We start from the raw sequence: 20,419 nt of genomic DNA on the forward strand, positions 1-20,419 counted from the left end.
GTTTATTCATTAAAATCGCTATCAATAGGAGTTATATTAGAGAATTACATACATTCGCACAAAAATTGTTTGTGGCGCTTTAATAGATGAAATTGTAATAAACTAAAAGAAAATGCTACTAAAACCAGGGTCGAACAATAAAACAATTTATTAAGCACGGCCACATATACTTGGAAAATTTTGCTATAGACCAAAAACGCGTATGTGTATGTTTTCTTATAGCAAAGCCTCATCAGGCTATCTACTGAGCCCACCTAGGGGAATCGAACCGCTGATTTTAGCATTGTAACTTTCGCAGACTTACCGTTGTACTAGCTGAGGAGCAGACAAAAGAGCACATGTTTAATATCAATTATTTTTATCAATACTGTTCTAAACATAAGCAAACTTAAATACATATTTTGTATTAATTTATTATCCTCAAACATTCAATTTCAGTGAATGAAGACGATCGAAGTATTATTCAATATGTTTTGGTAATATAAAAGATCAAGTTTTTTGAATTCATATCTACAAAACTTTGAGGCCTAGGGTTGAGTGCTTCCAGAAAATTTACCACTTTTATAATAAATGACATTTTTAAATATAATAATGAATGTAATAAAAAACAAACTACAATATAAATAATTGTCATTGAAGCAAACTTTTTAATAGTTCTACTTCTGCCGTTAGGTAGTGCTTCATAAAATCTTACACATATTTGTTGACATTTTGTACGGCAAAAATCTTTGCAGTTAGTGATACAGGTAGTTATTGAATTAATTTCGTATGTGTTGTTTTCACAGGCATAATTAAGATAGTTATTAGTTTTATTGGATTGTGTATTATTATTTGCAGGCAGAAGTATTATCGATAATAAATATGTATTAAATAATTTATATTTATTTTGATCAAACAAGTTACATTTAAATTTTTCATTTCAGTGTTAAAATTTTAATTTCAGTAGGGTCACGCTTCGAAGTATAGTAATTAGTGTCACGGGTAGTATTTGTTGTAGTGCTCTTACTAACTAAATAGTGTTTTTTTAGTACATATTAACATTAACTTAGTTGTATTTGTGTGACTGGTCATTTTTACATATGCTTCTACTACTATCTCCGAGCTTTGAAACGTTCATGTGAAAGCCATTTCCCATGTTTTTATGACAGTGAACAATGTAGCACATGAAAAGTAAAATCACTTTTTCTCACTAAACTTGAAACTGAGTTAATTTCAAGATTTTATCTAGTAGAATGTAATACAATTGCAACAGCATATAAATTATGAGACATTTATTTCTTTAACGCTTTCCTTCAAGTTCATGTCCACCTTTAAGAAAGTGTTAATTTTAATTTAAGTCCACCCTTTTTGTTTTATCAAGAAATCATTGATTCCCTATTAGTATTAAATTCCTGTAAAATGTTGGCCTCCACTACAACTGACAGAAACGCATACAATAGCTTAATTACTCTATTAGAAACATAAAATAAAACTATCTTAACTGGAGCCTAGCCTGTTTTTAAAAACCTTAAACTTGCATCTTCTCATGATATTTTCTTGAGAATATAGCATAAAGAAATCAAAGGACTTCATCTTAAGTGGCTGTTAAATAAACTTGTGAATTTAAAAAGTCATATTTTATGCTTCCTTTCTCAAAAGAAAGTAAGTTAGAGATCTTAATCCATCTCTTTTTGACACCCCTTCAACTTCACAGTCCTAGAATTAATGCAGTGTTACTTTAATGAACCATTTCTAGTAAATCAGTATATTTTCTGAGATAAGGAAACCAAAACTATACAAAAGTTTCCAGTTGAAGTATAATTATCAATTTTGACTTGCAATCAATAAATACACATTAAAATTCTATAGACCCAGCATGACCCAATGGTTAAGTCATTTGACTTGCAGTCTGAGGGTTGTAGGTTTAAATCCCTGTCAAATCAAACGTGCTTGCTCTTTCATCCCATGGGGGCATTATAGTAGGGCAGTTAATCCCATTATTTGTTGGTAAAAGAGTAGCCCAAGAGTTGGTGGTGGGTGATGATGACTAGTTGCATTCTCTATAGTCTTACCCTGCTAAATTAGGGATGGCTAGTGTAGGTAGCCCTCATGTGGCTTTGTACAAATTTCTAAAAACAAGCAAACTAAAACTCTTTAAGCTTTTATCACCATTTCAAAATATTATATTGAAATACTTTAAAGACAATATTATGTTAAAAGATCAGGCTGCATGACAGAATGTCTTTTAAAAGTGGACTTATGAAACTGGACTTCAAAAGGTAATAAATTATAATCCAGTTAGGGAAATATCCCAAAAGTAGAAGTGTTTGTGAAATAGAACAGCACACTTGAATGTATGAGTGTTCTATTACACATAGATGACTTACCAAACAAGAGTAAGGAGTAGCAATTAACACTGTGTATTCACTTAGAACAAATATGAAAGTATATATATGTATACACACACACACATTTTTATTTTTTATATTGCAATATTAATCTTATACTAATAGGTGGTGATATTAATGTGTGGCATTGTTGTAATTTTAGGTTTTATTTATTATGCACATAAACAAAAAAAAAGAGGAGACTGATAGTTACGTGGCAAATTTACTGCTAACAACAAAGCCCTGTTTTGATGGGTTAAGAGAATTTTTCACCATTATGACAAAATCTTTTCTTGAGTCACACTACTGAGTCAGTTCCAGTCTAACTTTAAACTATCATTCAAAGTATCATGACATAAATACATTAACTAGCATTTTATATAATAAAAGGTCAAAAGCTAAATATTCATTTAACATATCAAAATACACTAATATTAAGTCTGGTTTAACATAACTTTATTAATTACAATGTTTTGCTTTCTCATATCCAAAATATCCTACAATCCAGTTTACTGTTAGCAGTGTTTTACCAAAGCTTTGGTGTGGTTTCATGACACAAGATTTTTAAAAATGCAAGTACACCAAAGTCTACACTTTTCTTAATTTTCTAGATATCAGGTAAACTCCTTGCAAAAAAGTTAACTCATTAGTAAGGCAAGATTTCCCTTAGTGAATCCATGTTGACCTTTTCTTAGGATATCGTATTTTATCAAATTATTTTACAGAACTTCTTTTATCTAACATTGTAATTTTTGTCACAACAGAAATAGGTTAAACTCTGAATCCAATTTAAAAACAGGAGTAACATTAACAACTATCCAATCCTGATGCACCTGTCTACTGTTTGTTGGTCTACCAGAAGTGATAGAAAAGGGCTTAAATATATTAGATATTTGATCTTCTTTAAATCCATAGGGAAAATCTTGTGTGAGTCTCATTCCCTGCATGTATGTATTTTCTTACTTTTATAATTAACATCAGTGAATTAATAGCTTAATGATTCCAATCACTTTAAGTACTTCCAGTAAAATATTCAGGGTCAGAAATATTATTATATTTTCTCTTATAAAAGGAGAAGAGAAAATTTAAAAACTTGGTTATTGTAGTCTTCAACAAGAATCTTACTATCAGCATTATTAAATATCAATTCACATTTTGACACTTAGCTTATCTTTAAGATACTTAACATTTCTATACTGTTACTTTTAACATTATAGCCAGCTGCTTCTTATAAACAATTTTTATTTCCTAATTCATTTTTTGAAACTAAATCCCTATCTTTCCTATGGTTCTTAATATATGCATTTATTGATTACTCTTTCCTCTAAGACTTTAGTAAGCAAGTTAGGTTTGATACAACACTATTATAAATGAATCTGATAAGTGAAAAGAAAATTCAGACTTGCAGCTTGAATCCAGGATGTTTAGCTAACAAGGCCAATGAACTATCTAACTTTTGGTCATGTGGTTTTACTTCAAGTCCTGTTCCCACGCATCAATCTCCTAGAGCTGTGGGTACATCATTATTTTTAATTGCAGATTATAAGTTGAGTTTTTCTTTGTTCAGTCAGATAATGTAACTGTATTATTGTGTATTATATATATATATATATAAGATTGTGGCAGCACTTTTCAAATTATGTTTTGTCACTCTTGCAATCTGCTTTCCTTGAGTGGGACTTAGATCACAACTGTTAAGAGTGAGCTTAATTATGTTCTAGATCTAAAGAACAGTTCAATTTTCTTACCTGATTGTTCCCTATGCAGATTTTCTCTCATATGTCTGGGTTAGGTATGAAAGACATTTCTGCTAGATTCCAGTACAGTATCTTTGTACAAGCTCCTTGTCCTTTGTTTTTTACTTTCAGATGTTTTTTATGGAAGTGATGGATATTCTGTTACAGGGCTAGATTCATTTTTGGCTGTTTACTTTTTACTCTGTCTTTACAAGCTGGGTTGTAGAATAGTTTCATACATTGTGTACTGAAAGTTTTTGTCGAGGCCCAAAGATTTCACTATAGACTCAGTAGTAAAGTAGTAACATTTTTAGCCATCCTTATCATACATTTCTGTAAATTGCCAGTTTGATTATCATGATATATGTAGAGCTCATTTGAAGTTATTCAGTATCAGTATCAACATCATCCTTTATTCATGTTTAAAGACAGTTCTGTCTATGCAGTATGCCTATGTACACTAAAAACAATAATAATGCTTTTATGTATTCTATTTCAGACACAAATATCACAGACACTGAGATGGATGTGTAGCTGTTATTTTTCTTTGCCATAAAGAAATCATAAGGGAGAAGTGTGTGATTGTACATTTGCCAGAAACTTAATTATATCAAGCTTTTGTTCAGTTACAAACACATTTACCTGATTCTTCACAGTTCCTAAAGGTTCAAAGTCTGAATCCTGAAGCTTTTTGAATACTTTGCTACTCTTTTTTCAAGATTAAAGACTTTAGGTGACTTCATGGTGCTCATCTTATCTTAGTGCTTTCTTTTACCAAGCATTTCACTGGGAAAAGATAAAATGCTTCATACTTAGAAAAGCTTGATTTTACACACATTACAAAGACAATTATCTGGATTTTGGGTCATGATGTCAAGGGTGTAGCACAACAATTACCAACTCAAGGAAGTTTACGTGTAAAATAAAGAAACATTAAAGGTCTTTTTATGTTGAATTCTAACATGATGTCATACAAAAGGTAGAACTGTAAGTGTTTGTAGCTAAGTGTGTTTTAATTAAATACCTTCTGTTTCACCACAGTTACATCCTCATTACCACCATATGAGTGACATATAAACTGCTTTCTGCTGGCATGAGAGGTAACCCCAAAGAAACATATTTTTATTTCTCTAATTTACTAAATAATCTAAATCCTTTTGTAAAGAGACATTATCCTCTTCATAACCAGCAAAACCCAATATCTTTGTATCATCAATAAATTTTATTTGTGTATTAATCATTTCTTCATACCAACACTAAACCCTGAGGTGTATCCCACTTGTGACATTAACTCAGTTTGGCTAACCAGCACTTATAACAACCCTCTGTTTTCTTCAATCCAGCCAGTTTTTTTATCCAGCGAACCAACCAATATCCCAAACCAAGAGATGACTATTTAACAATTTTTTTATGTGCCACTTTATTAAATGCATTTTGAAAATCCAGATACAACTTCACACCCACAGTAATGTTCTTCTGTGTAAAATGTATCCTCTTCAAAGAATATCAAAAGATTAGTAAGGTAAGAATAGCATGATCACATGTGTATCTGCCTAAGAGATTAGCATTCCACTGTTCTTGAGCTAATTCACACCTACAAAATATGTTTACCATGAACTGTTGCTAGTGTGTAATGGCATTATCATGTGATGATAGCCCTCCACCAGTAACAGGGTGACACAACCTCATTGTGCAGCAACTCCCCTAAACATTTGTGTTCAAAATAACTTGATTATATTCCTCAGTATTGTCCCGAATGATCATTGTTTTTGTTTTCACATTTTTTCTTCAAATATATGAAATTTGCTGTTGTTAATGAAACATTCAAGATTTAACTGGTTGTTTTCATTAGTGAAATAGAAAATAAATAATTATTTTCTATATTACATATTATGATCCTCAAGTGATGCTAACTTCTACTTTATCCTATGGTGTTTATAATGTTACTAACACAGGATATGTGTCTGCAGTTGCTTTTGGAGACCAGTTGTCTGTGGAGGGCATGGCAGTCATTGTTCAATGGATGGTGGGTTCCAGAAGCACTGGCATATGGGGCCTGTGCTACATTTCTGTTTGACAGTAATAGAAATTTGCAGTTAGTGTCTTGAAAAATTAGAAAAAAAAAACATGATCTTAAGAGAAGGGACTATGAGCCTTAGCACACATCAATGCCTCTGGTGAGTTCTATTTTACACAGTGGATCTTCAACTCTCATTGATTCCTACTCCTCAGCTTGAACATTATCAGGTTGATGATTATTCTGACTGGCTGTTTCTGTCACCAATGTTTTTGCTAGATGCTGCTTTACCCGTGGAAAAAAATCTTCAACCCTCCACTCTCATTCTTGATAGAATTTCACAGAAATTGACTTTACTTTCTATTTCTTCTGTGTCTTTCAATTCCTCCCATTCTTTACTTCATGAAACCCATTCTCATGATTTTGTCTTCCTTCATGTGATATTAAGATTCATGCACTCATTTCTTGAACAACTATGTACCCATACTCACATACTTCATCTTCACATGTTTGACTTTTTTTTTTTCTAGTTTATAGCCATTCTTGTTTTCCTTTTCTTGATACCCAGTTTTTTAGTCTGTTTTACTTGTTTAAGGGATGGACTCCTTAACTTCTGTTTCAATTTTTTAATCACCAGTTTTCTCTTTTGCCTCTTTCTGACCACACTTCTAAGTTACCTCTAGTCCTTTCAATATTCCTGAGGTACTTAATTCTGCTCCAGGTGTATTTCTGGAGAGGTTCATTCTCTCACTTTTAGCCTATATTATTAATTCTGCTCTATCTCTCCTTATTGGTTTTTTTGCAGTTGAGACCTGTTGGGTCAGAATGCTAGATCTTGTAATTGATATTTGTCTACCTCAATCTTATCTTTGTGATCTTCATCAGGCTCCTTTTCTTTGCCTAGAGGTTTTTGGAAATGATCATGACCCTCTGGAGATTCAGACTGTGGTGGTCCAGCATCAATCCTTATTGTCTTCTTGGTTTTCTCAGCCTTCACCATTTCACTTGCAAGCAGTTGTGAGCCAAGTCATCAAGATTTGCAATTCTCATTTGCTTCACATTGACGTAGTTAATTTTCTTGCAATGTGTCAGGCATGTTCCCATTTCCAGCTTCTTTTCATTGATTGGTTATTTATGATCCACATTTGCAATTCCTTGATTCTTACATCAGCCATCAGGAGGGTACATTTTCCAGAACTCTTTGTTTCTGTAAATTAGATCTCTTTTGAATTTACTCCCATTGAGCATAGCTCTTTGCTTGTCATGTGACAGGAGCTCTTAACCTGTTGGTGGATTACCTCTCTCAGCTGGAACAGATTCTATTCATGGAGTGGTCTCTTTATTCTCACATTTTTATTAGGCTTGTTCTCAATTGGGCATACCTCTTGTCAGTGTCTTTGCTACTCCTTTCAATGCTATGCTTCCATTCTTCAAGCCCACAGTTTCTTATCCTTCAACTCTAAATGGTTAATGCTGTCACTTTTTTCTGTATGCCTATTCTCATCTTCATTCCCTTCTGCATGTTCTCACCTTGTCATGTGGCATACCTTGTAGAATTCTGTTGGTGACACCTTTTTGGCCTGAATAACCCTAATTTTGACTCCTTCCAGTTACTATTATTATTCAGTCTACACAACATCTTTGATAAGGGTATGTTTTCTTTTTGCATTAATCCTTTCATCTTTATAGGATTTTACCAAATGGCTGAATTTTCCTCCAAATATGTAGTTTTCCCAAAAATGATGCATAAGGCCAGGGTTAAGAGAAAGTGTTCAACCCATACATCTTGGTTCTACTAGTGTCCATTTCAGCAGTGTTTTGCAATACCACTAGAGGTATCCTCATGGTATTACCATATACAGACTGTACCATTCCATGGACTATCAGAGAGAAAGCCAGGAAAGTGTTTGCCCACTTCTATGGCTTGTAATGGCTGACTTTTAAGAATAAGATTTTGTGTTCATCCATTACACTGTTTCCAGTAAGGCTTCTATGTTTACACGTGTACACGATGAAGGTTACTGTTTGTGGTGTATCCGTTTAGGATATTACAAAACGTTTAATCGCTTAGGTCCTGCACTAAGTGTGAGCCAGTTGGTAACGTCATTAATTAATAAACATACGGTAGCTATCATTTGTGACAAAATATTTTCCCTACAGTCCCGGACAGTTTTCGCTGTTTTTTACGATTTACTCACATTTGCCATATTGGCTCCTTGGATAACCTGCACCGAGTGGTGGATAAGATTGTACAAAATATTTCTGCAAAAAGAATTATGCCATAAATCGTTTTCTAAATGGCAAATGCAAAGTGTTGTTGTCTTCTACCTGAACATCACTCAAAATACACTTCAATAAAGATCCCTGACAGCGTGCGCGCGTGTAGCCATAAACATGGTCAAATCACATGCAAACGATCTTGTAATTGTTTTCTGGTATGAATGTGAAAATTGCCATGCGCACACACCCAAACCAGCCAACGGAAGTGGTACAAAATGGATTCTGCTAGTTCTAGGCCTGCTACCGCCAACCGTTCAAAAGTATGGGACCATTTTGAATGTCAAAATAATAACAAAGTGAATTGTAAGTTATGTTTCACTCACCTTTCATTTTCTGGAGGTTCTGTAGGAACAATGCTAAACCACCTTAAGCATAAACATAAGTCAATCCACTGTGAAGAAACAAAAGTTCAAACTAAAATCAACGCATATAAAGCACCTGTATTATCAAAGGATAGGTGGAATAGCTGCACACAAAAGTTAGCTTTATTGTGTGCCATGGACCTGCATCCGTTGTCAATCTGTGAAGGACCCGGTTTCCGGTCATTTTGTGGAGAACTAAATCCCAGTTACACTGTACCATCGAAACAAACGGTCACAAATCATCTGAAGAAAATATTTGCTACTGAGAAAGAGTTACTCATCAATGATATCCTGAATCACTGCACGGGTGTTGCCATGACGTCTGATCTATGGACAAGCCAGGCAACTGAAGCGTACATAACAGTTACGGGGGCACTATCTTGATTCGAACTGGACACTGCACAATGTTGTTTTAACCACAAGAGAAGTCACAGACAGACATACTGGAGAAAATCTGGCTAATGAACTGAGGTCAATCACGTCAGAATTTCACATACCACTGAACAAAATTACAGCACTCATAACAGACAATGTCAGCAACATGACATTGTGCTGTGACAATCTTGGCTGGCTGAGTGTGAAATGTTTCGCACACACGCTACAGCTCTGCATCAGATCTGCATTTGATAAAGTCAGATCAATTAACCACACTATTGGCAGTGCCAAAAAACTAGTAACTTTTTTTCAAAAATCCGTGTTAGCTTCCAATGAGCTCACCCAACGTCAAAAGCAGATGGGATTACCGCACCATAGTTTGATCATCGACTGTGCAACACGGTGGAATAGCACGTACAAGATGTTTGACAGACTTATAGAACAGAGACTTGCTGTATATGCAGTCTTGCACAGTAATGTTGTGAAGGACTCTCAAACAAAGGTTCTTGACATTACTGATAAAGACTGGGAGGTCATTCAAGATATTGTTCCAGTTCTTCAGCCTTTATACATAGCCACAAGGGTTCTTTGCTCAGAACAATATCCAACCCTCTCTGGGGTGATGCCGATCATGTACAGTCTGTTGGAGATCCATTTAAAGACCAAAGACTCAGATTCCAATGTGGTTAAAAACTTCAAAGATGAAATCTCACAAGATCTGAAAAGGCGTTTCAAGACAGAAACTGAAGACGTGTGCAAAAACATTAGAATGACGTGTTCTTTCATGGATCCCCGATACAAAGGATTGCCATTTTTGACACCAGCTCAGCGAGATGTAGTTCACCGAGAAATCATTTGTTACTGTCAAAAACTGGCACAGTCTGAATCACAAGTCACTGGAGTAGCAGCTGACAGGTCTGTTCCTCAACATCAGTCAGCCGAGGTGAATTCGAGTACCAAACCAGGCAGCAAACTATCACAAGACGACATGGCTTATTTGTTGGGTGATTTTTATGAACAAGACTGTTCTGTTGTTGTTCCTGAATCCCCCGAGGCTGAATTAGAACTCTACCTGGGTAAAGCCAATCCCATGCAAAGAATCTCCGTTTGCCTGGTGGCGAAATGAACAATCATCGTATCCAACAATGTCTAAACAGGCCCGAACGCTGCTCTCCATTCCAGGCACCTCTGTACCATCCAAGTGGGTATTTTCCTGTGCTGGTGGTGAGCTCTTTATTTATTTTATAAAACATTTACACTATATCACACATGTGGCTCATCATGATTATAGATATATACCGTTATCCGACATATCAGAATATGTTCTATTGTAAATACTTAAATGTTTCTATTATATGTTTATGCCAGGAACTGTTACAAAATTGAGATCGTCTCTTGATCCCGACACATTGGACATGTTGATTTTTTTAAACAAACGATTAAAAACCAAAAACAATGCCAAGAGTGTGGATCATGTCTCTGTAAAACTTGAGGCTTCAGCTCCTGATACAGCTACCAATCTCCCTGTCCGCATCAAGCAAGAGCCAATGGATGTCAGTGTTGCACACTCCAGTGATGTTCCAGCTCTCCCTACTCTTGGAGGAGTCACTGACTTGGAGTAGGAGTGGCCCCAAAGTCCAACATATATATGTTTTCTACTGCATGTTGTAACTTTCATATTCACTTCAATTAATGCATTGATTTTTTGTAAACTTGTGTGGAAATAAGAACAATTTTCCGACATCATGTTTTTGTCGTTGTCTGTATGTGTCTGAGCATGCGCACTCCTGGTACTTGGGTTTTTCCCATTTTCAGTACACAGTTTAGAGCGATAATATTTTATCATTTGTATGGTGCAACGTAACTAAGATAATGTAATGACGCGATAAGATTGGCAGTAACAGAGTGAGGTAAAATGTTAAAACAAAACACGTGACACACCTGCAATTAATTTTCATTTTATTCGTATTTCAAATGTGGCCAATATATTCACTGAACACAACACCAACATCAATTCCGTGTACACGGATAGTTTCGTGTATTGAGTGACGTGTAAACGTTTACAGAAATTAGTAAACATAAAGCCATAGTCTCCAGTAAAACATATATTTGGTATACGTCTTTTAGGGGAATCTGTCACTTATCCAGTTCTCCCTCCCTTCTTCAGGTGGAATGTAGGAGACCCTTGCTACTTACCAGTGCACAGCATTAGTGAGAAATAGGATGGTGGTTACACTGTTTATGAAGTGCTGGTCCCTCCTCGCACAGCTGGTGTGGACTTTCCTGTAGTCAGAGCATTTTTATTTGAGTTGAGATATGAGATGCTCCATATTATCTGATTGTGTTCTGACCACACTACACCTTTTGGCTCACCAACCACTTGTACATATGTGCTTAATTGGTTATGATCAAATTCTGTCCATCCATGTGACAGATCAAGCTCTTTAACCTTTCCCTCCCTTTTATTTTAACCAAAGGTTGGAAAAAGAATTGGTCTTACACATATTGCTGCTTTGGAGCTCTTGCCATTGAATATTGTGCTCCATGGGCTTCCCTTCAGGCACTTTCTGAAAATACCTCCAAGCCCCTCCACCATTTCACTATATGATTCTAGCTTTTTCGTGTGAGGTATTGTCTGAGAAGTTATCATTTTCCTTACTTGAAAATGTATTTTTGATAGATACCTTCCACACCTGCCTACCCACCCTCTGACTTCTGGTGCACTTTCTTCTCCCTCTTCAAAGAATGAAGTTATTTATAGCACAAATGCTTAAGTGGAGTTAGTGTGAAAAGAGGATCCTTGTATTGGATAAGTCACATTAAACTTGATTTTAGGTGAGAGTTACCTCAAAGCTAGTGGTATGCAAATCTACCAGGCAGATGCACAAGGGATCAAATCATTTTGTGTTTAGAGGTATCTATCAGAAATAAACTTTCAAGTAAAGAAAGTGATAACTTTTAATGAAGCTTTTGTTTCTATGTTGGAAAAAATTGTCAGAATAATTTTTTGCATTTCAGCTAATAAGAAAACATAAAAGAGATAGATCCAATCAGAATAAAATAATTCATCAATCTATCATCACCAGCACTATGTATAATTCTGTTCAGCAATAAGTTCCAAATTTTTTCAATCCATATAGAATGATACATCTTCCAAAAATAACAAGAACAATCTACCTTGGTAATTTATATTATATAAATAGTAATAATAACCTTTTATCAAATAAACCTGCATTTATGCTTTCAATGCTTTTATAAATAGTGTCTCTTTTCAGCATTTAAGACATTATTTTGAATTTTATCTGTAGCTCTTCCATATTACAGAATAAGAGTTTAGATGATGAAGCCTTACTTTATAAATTTTCACAGAAATAAATGTACATTTATACTGTGGATAGAAGATAGAAAACCATCTTGCATGTAGAATTTATCAATAATTTTCTGCTCATTTCAGGATGCCATCGTGAGGAGCGTGATTTTTCAATTTTTCAAGTCCTACAATGGTAGGTGTTTCTTATCTTTTTTTTTAATCATATTGTTTGTATTTTTATATCATTGTTAATATTCACATCATTTTGCAGTATCATAATATGTTGTATATAATTATGCCAATAATGTTTGACTTCTGCAATTTATTCATTATGTACAAATAAAAAAGTTGGCATGTGTATCATACATACTCTAATCAGTAATTTACACAGAAGTTAGAGATAGCATTCTTTATAAGCATTTTTCTTTGATTTTATGAAGAAGTCTGGTTCTTTTTATTCTGGTTGATGTGGATAACACACACTAGTATGATTAACTCACGTGTAAAATTTATAATTTAAAGTTTCAAAAAGAGCTACTTGTATCTTGAACAAAATGTTTTTATTTGATTTACTTGTTTGTTTTAGTGCATAGTTACACATAAAGCTCTGGCCACCATGAGGAATTTAACTCCATATTTAAGCATTCTATGTCTCTAAACTAAATACCATTGACTCACTGGGAGGCTGTTTAAACTGAGAAAGCTGAATAAGATGACAATGGATTATATCCTGCACCTTTACAGTAAATATTTCTCAAAGTGAGAAGCGCATAGATGACAAAAACCCAGTTGGCCAATAAAGTTCACTTAAAATTGATTTACAGACATTGTTTATCTCTATAAGGTTGTTGAGTATTGCCTTTCAAATGCTTGAGTTAACATTTTATGTAATATTCCCTCATTAAAATTTTTCCTAAGTCAATTACCTGATGAGAGAGAGATGTAATATGCTGAAAAGTCAGCAAACATCCAGTATTTTTATTAAACTTTAAAGATTTTATTGCATTACAAATTTAAAAAGTTATTTCAGTAGACAGGCTACTGGTTCAGGAATAATTAATCAGATCCTTCAAATATTTACCATTTAATAAGAATAACTGTAATATTGTGGATGATCTCTTGTGTAATCAGGAAACCTTCTACATGTAGTAGTTTTCTAAAGGCCAAAATTGAATAAGTATAGAAAATATAAATTAACTCTTACATAATCATATCTTACATGATCATACATAATAAACAGCAAAAGACTGTAAAGCTCTGTGACTTACAACCAAATGGTATTTTAACCCCACTGTTTATCTTAACAAAAATACAATTCTTACAAAATTCCAGGACTTTAACTACATCACATATTTTACAAAATTAATATACATTTTGCTATGTAATAGATAAATCACTGACCACATCTAAATAATTCTATTTTGTAACAGACCTGTGTATAATTTTAATATGATAATATTGTATGTTTTTTATCACTGATGTGGTGGATATTGCATATGTTTATATAATTAGTCATTTAACAGAATTTTATATGTAATTCATAAAAAAACTATATGTGTGTTCTTGTTCAAGTAGTATGAGTATTAGCAAAGATTCCTTGTTTCACTTGATTGTTCATTTAACAATAAAACAATTTCCAATTTAACAATGCTCTTAAATTACATTAATGAAATATAAGCACAGTGATTCAAGAGGTTAGATGGCTTTGTAGCAATTATAGTGCAGTATATAATTGCTGCTAATGATTGTTTATTTGCAGTTTTTATTCCCTTCTAATTTTAATAAGGATGATTTAAAAATTATTATTTCTGCTTGTAACAAAATACTGTGTTCTAATATTGTAATATAGTCTGGTTACATGTGAAGAGTTGTAAGCTCTGAGGTGATATCATAATTTCAGTTTTCCTGGAACTAGATATTACAATTAACTTTGTTGTCACTTAATAGTAACAAGGGGTAATAGCTGTTTACTTCTATAATTGCTGAATGTGATAGATTACTTCCAGAATGACTTTCACATCTCATGTCAGTCGTCAAACATGAGATATATTGAGTGGCAGCTACAGACTGCCCTCAATTTTTACTGAAGTGGACCACAGCAAACGACTTTATCTCTCTCTCTCTAAAACTATTTGCATGCACTTTTGCCATCAACGGGTATTCACTCTGTTCCTGAACTCTATCAATGAAGTTGTTCTGCCTGTGGTCCCTGAGACAAAGTTCTTGGGTCTTATTTTTGACCATAAGATAACCTTTATACCACACATCCAGCAGATGTGGGTCAAATGTTCAAGAGCACTGAACATCCTCCATGCCTTTTGATCCACCACTTGGAGAGCTGAACGATATTCTATGCTAAAGATATATCGTGCTCTTATTCGATCAAAACTCGACCCTGGATCACTGGTTTATGGCTCTGACAGACCCTTGAAGATGCTGAACCTCATTCATCTTCAAGGACTTTGGCTCTGCACTGGGGCTTTCTGCACTTCCCCAGTTCAGAGCTTATGCACAGAGTCTCATGAACCTTCTTTGCACCTCAGCTGTTTCCAACTGTCTTTACTATGTGCTTCAAAACTTCGTTTCTTACCAAAGCATCCCACCTGAGATAGTGTTTTCCTTCCTCAGTGAGCCATACTTTTTCAGAACAGGCAATCTGCCATTGCTCCTTTTGGCCTTCAAATTCAGGTGCAGTTGGATGAATTGGATCTGTCCTTGGATAACATTGCTGTATCCACTAGTCAGCCTATCCCACCATGGGTTTTACAGTCTCCAAATGTGACCTGTCTTTAAGTCATCTGAGAAAAGTACACACTCCTGATTGGAAATGCTGTCTGTTATTTGCTGAACATCTTTTGAACCATCCTTCCATTCCTATTTATAGAGATTGTTCGAAATCAGGTGACTGGGTGAGCTCTGCCATGGTTTGTTGTGGTTTGGTGGTTGCACGCAGATTCCCTTCTACAGCTTCTGTGTTCACTGCTGAACTGTACACCATTTCTCTTGCCCTGGATCATATAGAAGCTAAACAGTACTCAAACTGCACTATTTATACTGACTTGCTTAGTTCTCTACTGGCCCTGGAATCACTTCACACTAGTTCACACCCTGTTCTTGCCAATATTCAAAACTGACTTGCCCATTTATCTTTAACATCTATTTCTATCCAGTTTTTCTGGATACCAGACCACGTTGGTATTCACAGGAATGAGCTCGCCAATACCGCAGCTAAATCCATCTGCTCTGGCACTATCACTGCTGTGCCTCTTCCATACATGGACTATGGTCCTGTATTCAAGGCTCGGCTCCGTGCCAGCTGGCAGTCAACTTGGAGTGAGCAACATAAAAACAAGTTTTTCCAAATAAAACCCTATATCGGACTTTGGCCATCTTGCTTCTGTAAGGATTGAAAAGAGGAAGTTGTTCTAACTAGACTATGCATTGGTCACAGTTTTTTTAACTCATCGTTTTCTTTTATCTGGAACTGATGCACCAATGTGTAGTCTTTGTAACACTCAGGTCACAATAAGCCACATTTTACTTTTATAGTTCTCATAACGACAGCACCATTTAAAACATGTTCTGTCCCAAGGTTTGTCCATAACATTAGACAGTGTTAGTGGTGATTGTGACACTGTCCACTTTGGAAATGGTTTTAGTTTTTTAAAGGCCATTAGACCTTTTTAATATGATTCCCTTTTCAGAATTACAGTCTATCTAGTTTGATTTGAAATTAGAAAATGGCCATAACATCAAATAACTCGAAACCAGGACTGAAAAGACCAACTTCAGGTGACTAACGCTGCTGTTTGAACTACCCGTTAGTCATCCTAGGGAGTTATCATTAAAATTTTGCTACAAGTCTTTTAAAACTTTTATTACTTTACTTTTTGAAAGTGGCCATAATGTCAAATAACTTGGAACCAGGACTGTAAAGTCAACTTCAGGCAACTGACAGTGGTTTTGTACTTACTTTTAGTCTTCCTGGCAAGTTACGATAATTACAGTTATGTTACAGAAAGTCCTTTACGACCTCTATTACTGTTGTTTTTCTTTTAATATTGTAGATTAGATGTAAACATTGGTTTTATGCTATTTATGTTTTTTAAACTTTGTTTTGTTTTACTTTAATTTCCTTTTATGAATTTTACTAAATTTACTTTAATTTCAACTTATTACTGGATGTTTGGTGCAGATAGCCTAGCTTCTTTGTGCCATAAAACACCAAATCAACCAACCAATCTTCTCTCTCCAATTCATGATAAAGGCTCTCTGCCATTATTCTAATGAATTTACAAGAGACTTCTGTCCTCTTCTCAGACCCAGCCTACCTTTCATATCTGAAAAGGGCAGTTTCATATCTCTTGGAGGAGTTTTATTAAGATTTGCAAATCATTCCTCACCCTAACCCAACTATCTTTTTCACCTTGGGATACTGTACAATTCTACTCAGTCATGCCCAGCCATGGCCTCTGCATTTACTTAACCTTGAAAACCTCATCACTAAGGTCTGTGGCTCTCCTTTTTCATCTATGTAGGAGGTTCTACATCTTCTGGGGACAATGGTTTCTCTAGAACTTCTTATTCCTCTCAACCATGCTTATGTGAGTCTCCTATAGTAGGCTTTGTGTAACTAGTAGAAATTGTTCAGGGATACACTGTTTTTACAGGATCTTCCACTCAATCTACTGGAAATATCTATTCTGGTGCCTGGATCATTCAAACACTCCTACTTCATCTTTTTACAAACTCATCTTTCACATGGTGGGGAGCATCCCTGAATGACTTTCTCACATCAAGCATTTGTTCCTCAAAAGAGACTTCTCTCCATATCAATATCCTGGAACTAGTGGCAGTCTCAAAAGCTTCTTGCATTTTCTCCCCATTCTGGTATATTGTTTGGTCAGAAACCATTGTCTTTAAATCTCAGGTTTTGATTCCAAGTAGGTACTCCTTCAAAAGTTGCATTTGTCTCACCTTTTGATACCAAACTGCCCCTCTTATGGTCTCCATTTTCTCACCCACCATCTCTAGTAGCTAATGTTCTCAGTTAGGACTGGTCTTAACTCTTCTTTTATACTTACCCACCAATTCACCTTCCTGCCTTGATATTAACTCTGACTTGGAACCTTCAATGTCATATTCTATTGATAGCTCCATTCTGGTCTGTCCAGCCTTGGTTTCCTCGTCTCCTATTGACCAAACCCTCTTTTTCCTCATCTGAGCACTCCATCTCAAGTTTTTAAGCCTCACACATCCTTTTTTTTTTTTTCATCACAACATATCTCTTCATCTTTGAAGAATGTGTGGGATTTGTCTAGTCCATCACCTGAAAGCCAGGCTTTCCAATCATGTAGTAATCTTTCTGTCCTACTCTTTTCATTCTTGAGTCTCGTATGAATATTCAGACCCTCCACACTTTCATTGCTCACTATTTTCACCCTCTAGTTGTTTCAAGAGTTGTACTACTTGCTATCTTTCAATTGATTCCAAGCTTTTAACACATTTCCTTTTCACCTTTCTCCATTTTAGGAGCCTGCTATGTGGTTAGTGTTTCATCTCAAGGTATACTTACCTAAAATTTGCATTGGGTCAAGAAGAAAAAAAAGCTCAGACCATCCATCCTGGCTTAATCAATACCTACTGTGAAATGGAGTCTTCAGATTTTAGGTGTGTTTTTTTCTCCATGCTTATTGATGAGAAAGAGGAATGTCACATGGGGGGATGGATGACAAACATTGGAATCAGTCATTGCCAATGGGTGGCAGATAAAAGGCATGTGGTATGCATAAAATAGAATTTTGCCTATACAGGACAGCACTGAAAGAGAGTAGCTATTTATGTGAGAGCACACATGTGCCTATTGGAAGTAAATTTTCAGTGTAGAAAAATTATAATTTTTAAATACAACTGTGATATATTGTTCACGTACCTTACTTCCACAAAAGGCAGGGGGGCCTATGGTGTCTGATGGTTTGTTTGTGTTTATAAAAGTATCCATACAAGTTGTGTCCACTAAACAAATGTCTATGTGGTATCCTTTAACTACAACCAGCAAAGGGCTTGTAGTGTCTGAGAGTAGAGGAGTTGTACACAAACTAACATAGTATCAGATCATTCAATGATCAATTTCTTTATGGCTAAGTGAATGATTCTAGAGACTAACCTAGTGTCACAACATTTAGTGATTGGGTTCTTTATAGCTAAGTGGATGGTTCTAAAAACAAGTCTGATAGTACAACATTCATTGATTTACTTCTTTATAACTAAACAAATAACTTTGGAGGTTAGACTAGTATCATAACATTCAATAACAAATTTCTTTATGACTAATTATATGATAGTAAAGACTAGCTTAGTACACAAAATTCCTGATAGTTGTGCTTTTTTCATATGTATTTCCCCTTCATTTTGAGTCTTTGGTAAATATATTTAGAATACTTTATTATTCAATTTATTTTTCTGGTTGTCACATTTTGAGCTAATCACAATATGTAACCACAACATAGGATTGACCAAAAGGTTCTTCATTACAGTTAAACTTGGCAACTAGAATAATAATCATAATTACTAGAGTAAAGCACCCCAAGTAGCACAGTAATTTGTCTGCAGACTCACACTGCAAGAAACTAAGTTTCAATACCTGTGGTGGATAAAGCACAGATAGCTCATTGTGTAGCTTTGTGCTTAATTCAAGCAGATTTAATAAGATGAATTTATATATAAGGTTTTATATAGCAACATACTGTCCATTTTAGATCAGATGTAAGTGTAGTGCTCATATTAGTTCAATTTTGCCTTCCTAGGTAGTTGAACCTTTCTCAACAGCTAAGAAGTCAACACAATCTTACAATACATTTAAATATTTTGAAAGGATTTGTTTTATTTAATATGTAGTGTTGTTTTAGATTAATAACATTTTTGCATTTTGTGACAGACCTTATATTTCAATCCTTTAAAAGTCTAACTTACATTATAAAACTACTTAAGTGTATTTTGATAAACTGACATTCTGTTTGTTTGTTTTTCAGATACTGTCTAGAACCAAACCTGCTGCTGGACCAGGGGCACATGTTCCTGGCAAGGATCTTAGGTCTAAGTCTAAAGTTCCTACCCTAGAAGAATTTTTGAAAGAAAAGGATTTCACAGGAGCACTGACTTTACTTGAGGTAGTTCAAATAGATTATATTGACACAAAAATATTAATACATACACTTGCATAATTCTGCAACACATCGTTGTTTTTATAATCACTCAAATATCAAGTATTTGGGCATTTGCTTTGTTATGGCACTTTTTATATTTTATTTTCTAACACTATTTTACAATTACCACATACTGAATTCAATAGATCTGGATTTTGCCAACATTGGTAAGTTTCTATCTTCATATTGGTAACAGTGTTGCAGTTGTATACATTACTGTAGTTTTTTATCATGAAAAAAAGATTAGTTTGCAATACTGTACAAAAGTGTTAGGACAAACTAAAAAATTAGGTTTAGGCTATTTTCAAAGAGCAATGGAAGGTAAATCATAAGTGAAACATCAGTTTTATTAATCTTCATATTTAGTGCAATAGAAACTCGGTGAAACTGCTCGAGTTCAGGAAACAATTAATGTTGTGTGTTTCCTCTTTTGTTTTAATAACTGCAAATAATCATTTATGCATTATTGCAGTATATTTAATCATAGTATCCTTTGTGATTTTACTCCAAATGTCTAATAAAATCCCATAAATTTTCTTTGAAAAAAACTTTTGATTTGTGAAGTTTTTGATCTATCAAATCACAGATCTGTTCAAATAGGTTGAGACCATTGCATCATTTGAATTACATCAGCATCTCCTTTCTTAGCTAAGTAATTTCTGCACAGGTTGGATGAGTATTTAGGGTCATTATCTTCTTAGTAATAAATTCTTTTACCACAAAAATGCAAACCACTGGATATTCCATGACAGATCAGTATCTGATGGT

The 20,419-nt window shown here is 34.6% G+C and overlaps 2 protein-coding genes across 3 annotated transcripts in view; both read left to right on the plus strand.

Moving 5' to 3' along the window:
- The first annotated feature begins 673 nt into the window (after positions 1 to 673).
- The window catches only part of Ttc26 (tetratricopeptide repeat domain 26), a 97,054-nt gene continuing 77,308 nt past the window's right edge, over positions 674 to 20,419 (plus strand). The window contains exons 1-3 of one of the 2 annotated variants that reach the window (XM_076454016.1): positions 674 to 746; positions 12,591 to 12,639; positions 19,478 to 19,615. In XM_076454016.1, the coding sequence (XP_076310131.1) occupies positions 12,637 to 12,639; positions 19,478 to 19,615 (141 nt within the window). In that variant the 5' untranslated portion in view covers positions 674 to 746; positions 12,591 to 12,636. Of the gene's footprint in view, positions 747 to 3,802; positions 3,878 to 12,590; positions 12,640 to 19,477; positions 19,616 to 20,419 lie in introns of those variants that run through there. The other variant, XM_076454017.1, reaches the window with a different exon arrangement.
- Positions 9,278 to 10,262, plus strand: LOC143227357 (E3 SUMO-protein ligase ZBED1-like). Its single transcript, XM_076458811.1, has one exon. It carries the CDS (start codon positions 9,303 to 9,305, stop codon positions 10,260 to 10,262), a length of 960 nt encoding a protein of 319 aa, XP_076314926.1. The 5' UTR covers positions 9,278 to 9,302.

Source organism: Tachypleus tridentatus, chromosome 9 (assembly GCF_004210375.1).
Source record: "Tachypleus tridentatus isolate NWPU-2018 chromosome 9, ASM421037v1, whole genome shotgun sequence".
NCBI classification, from domain to species: Eukaryota; Metazoa; Arthropoda; class Merostomata; order Xiphosura; family Limulidae; genus Tachypleus; species Tachypleus tridentatus.

Bases quoted from the DNA above. Each gene is read 5' to 3' on its own strand.
- LOC143227357 (XM_076458811.1), top strand. From the start codon at position 9,303: ATGACATTGTGCTGTGACAATCTTGGCTGGCTGAGTGTGAAATGTTTC.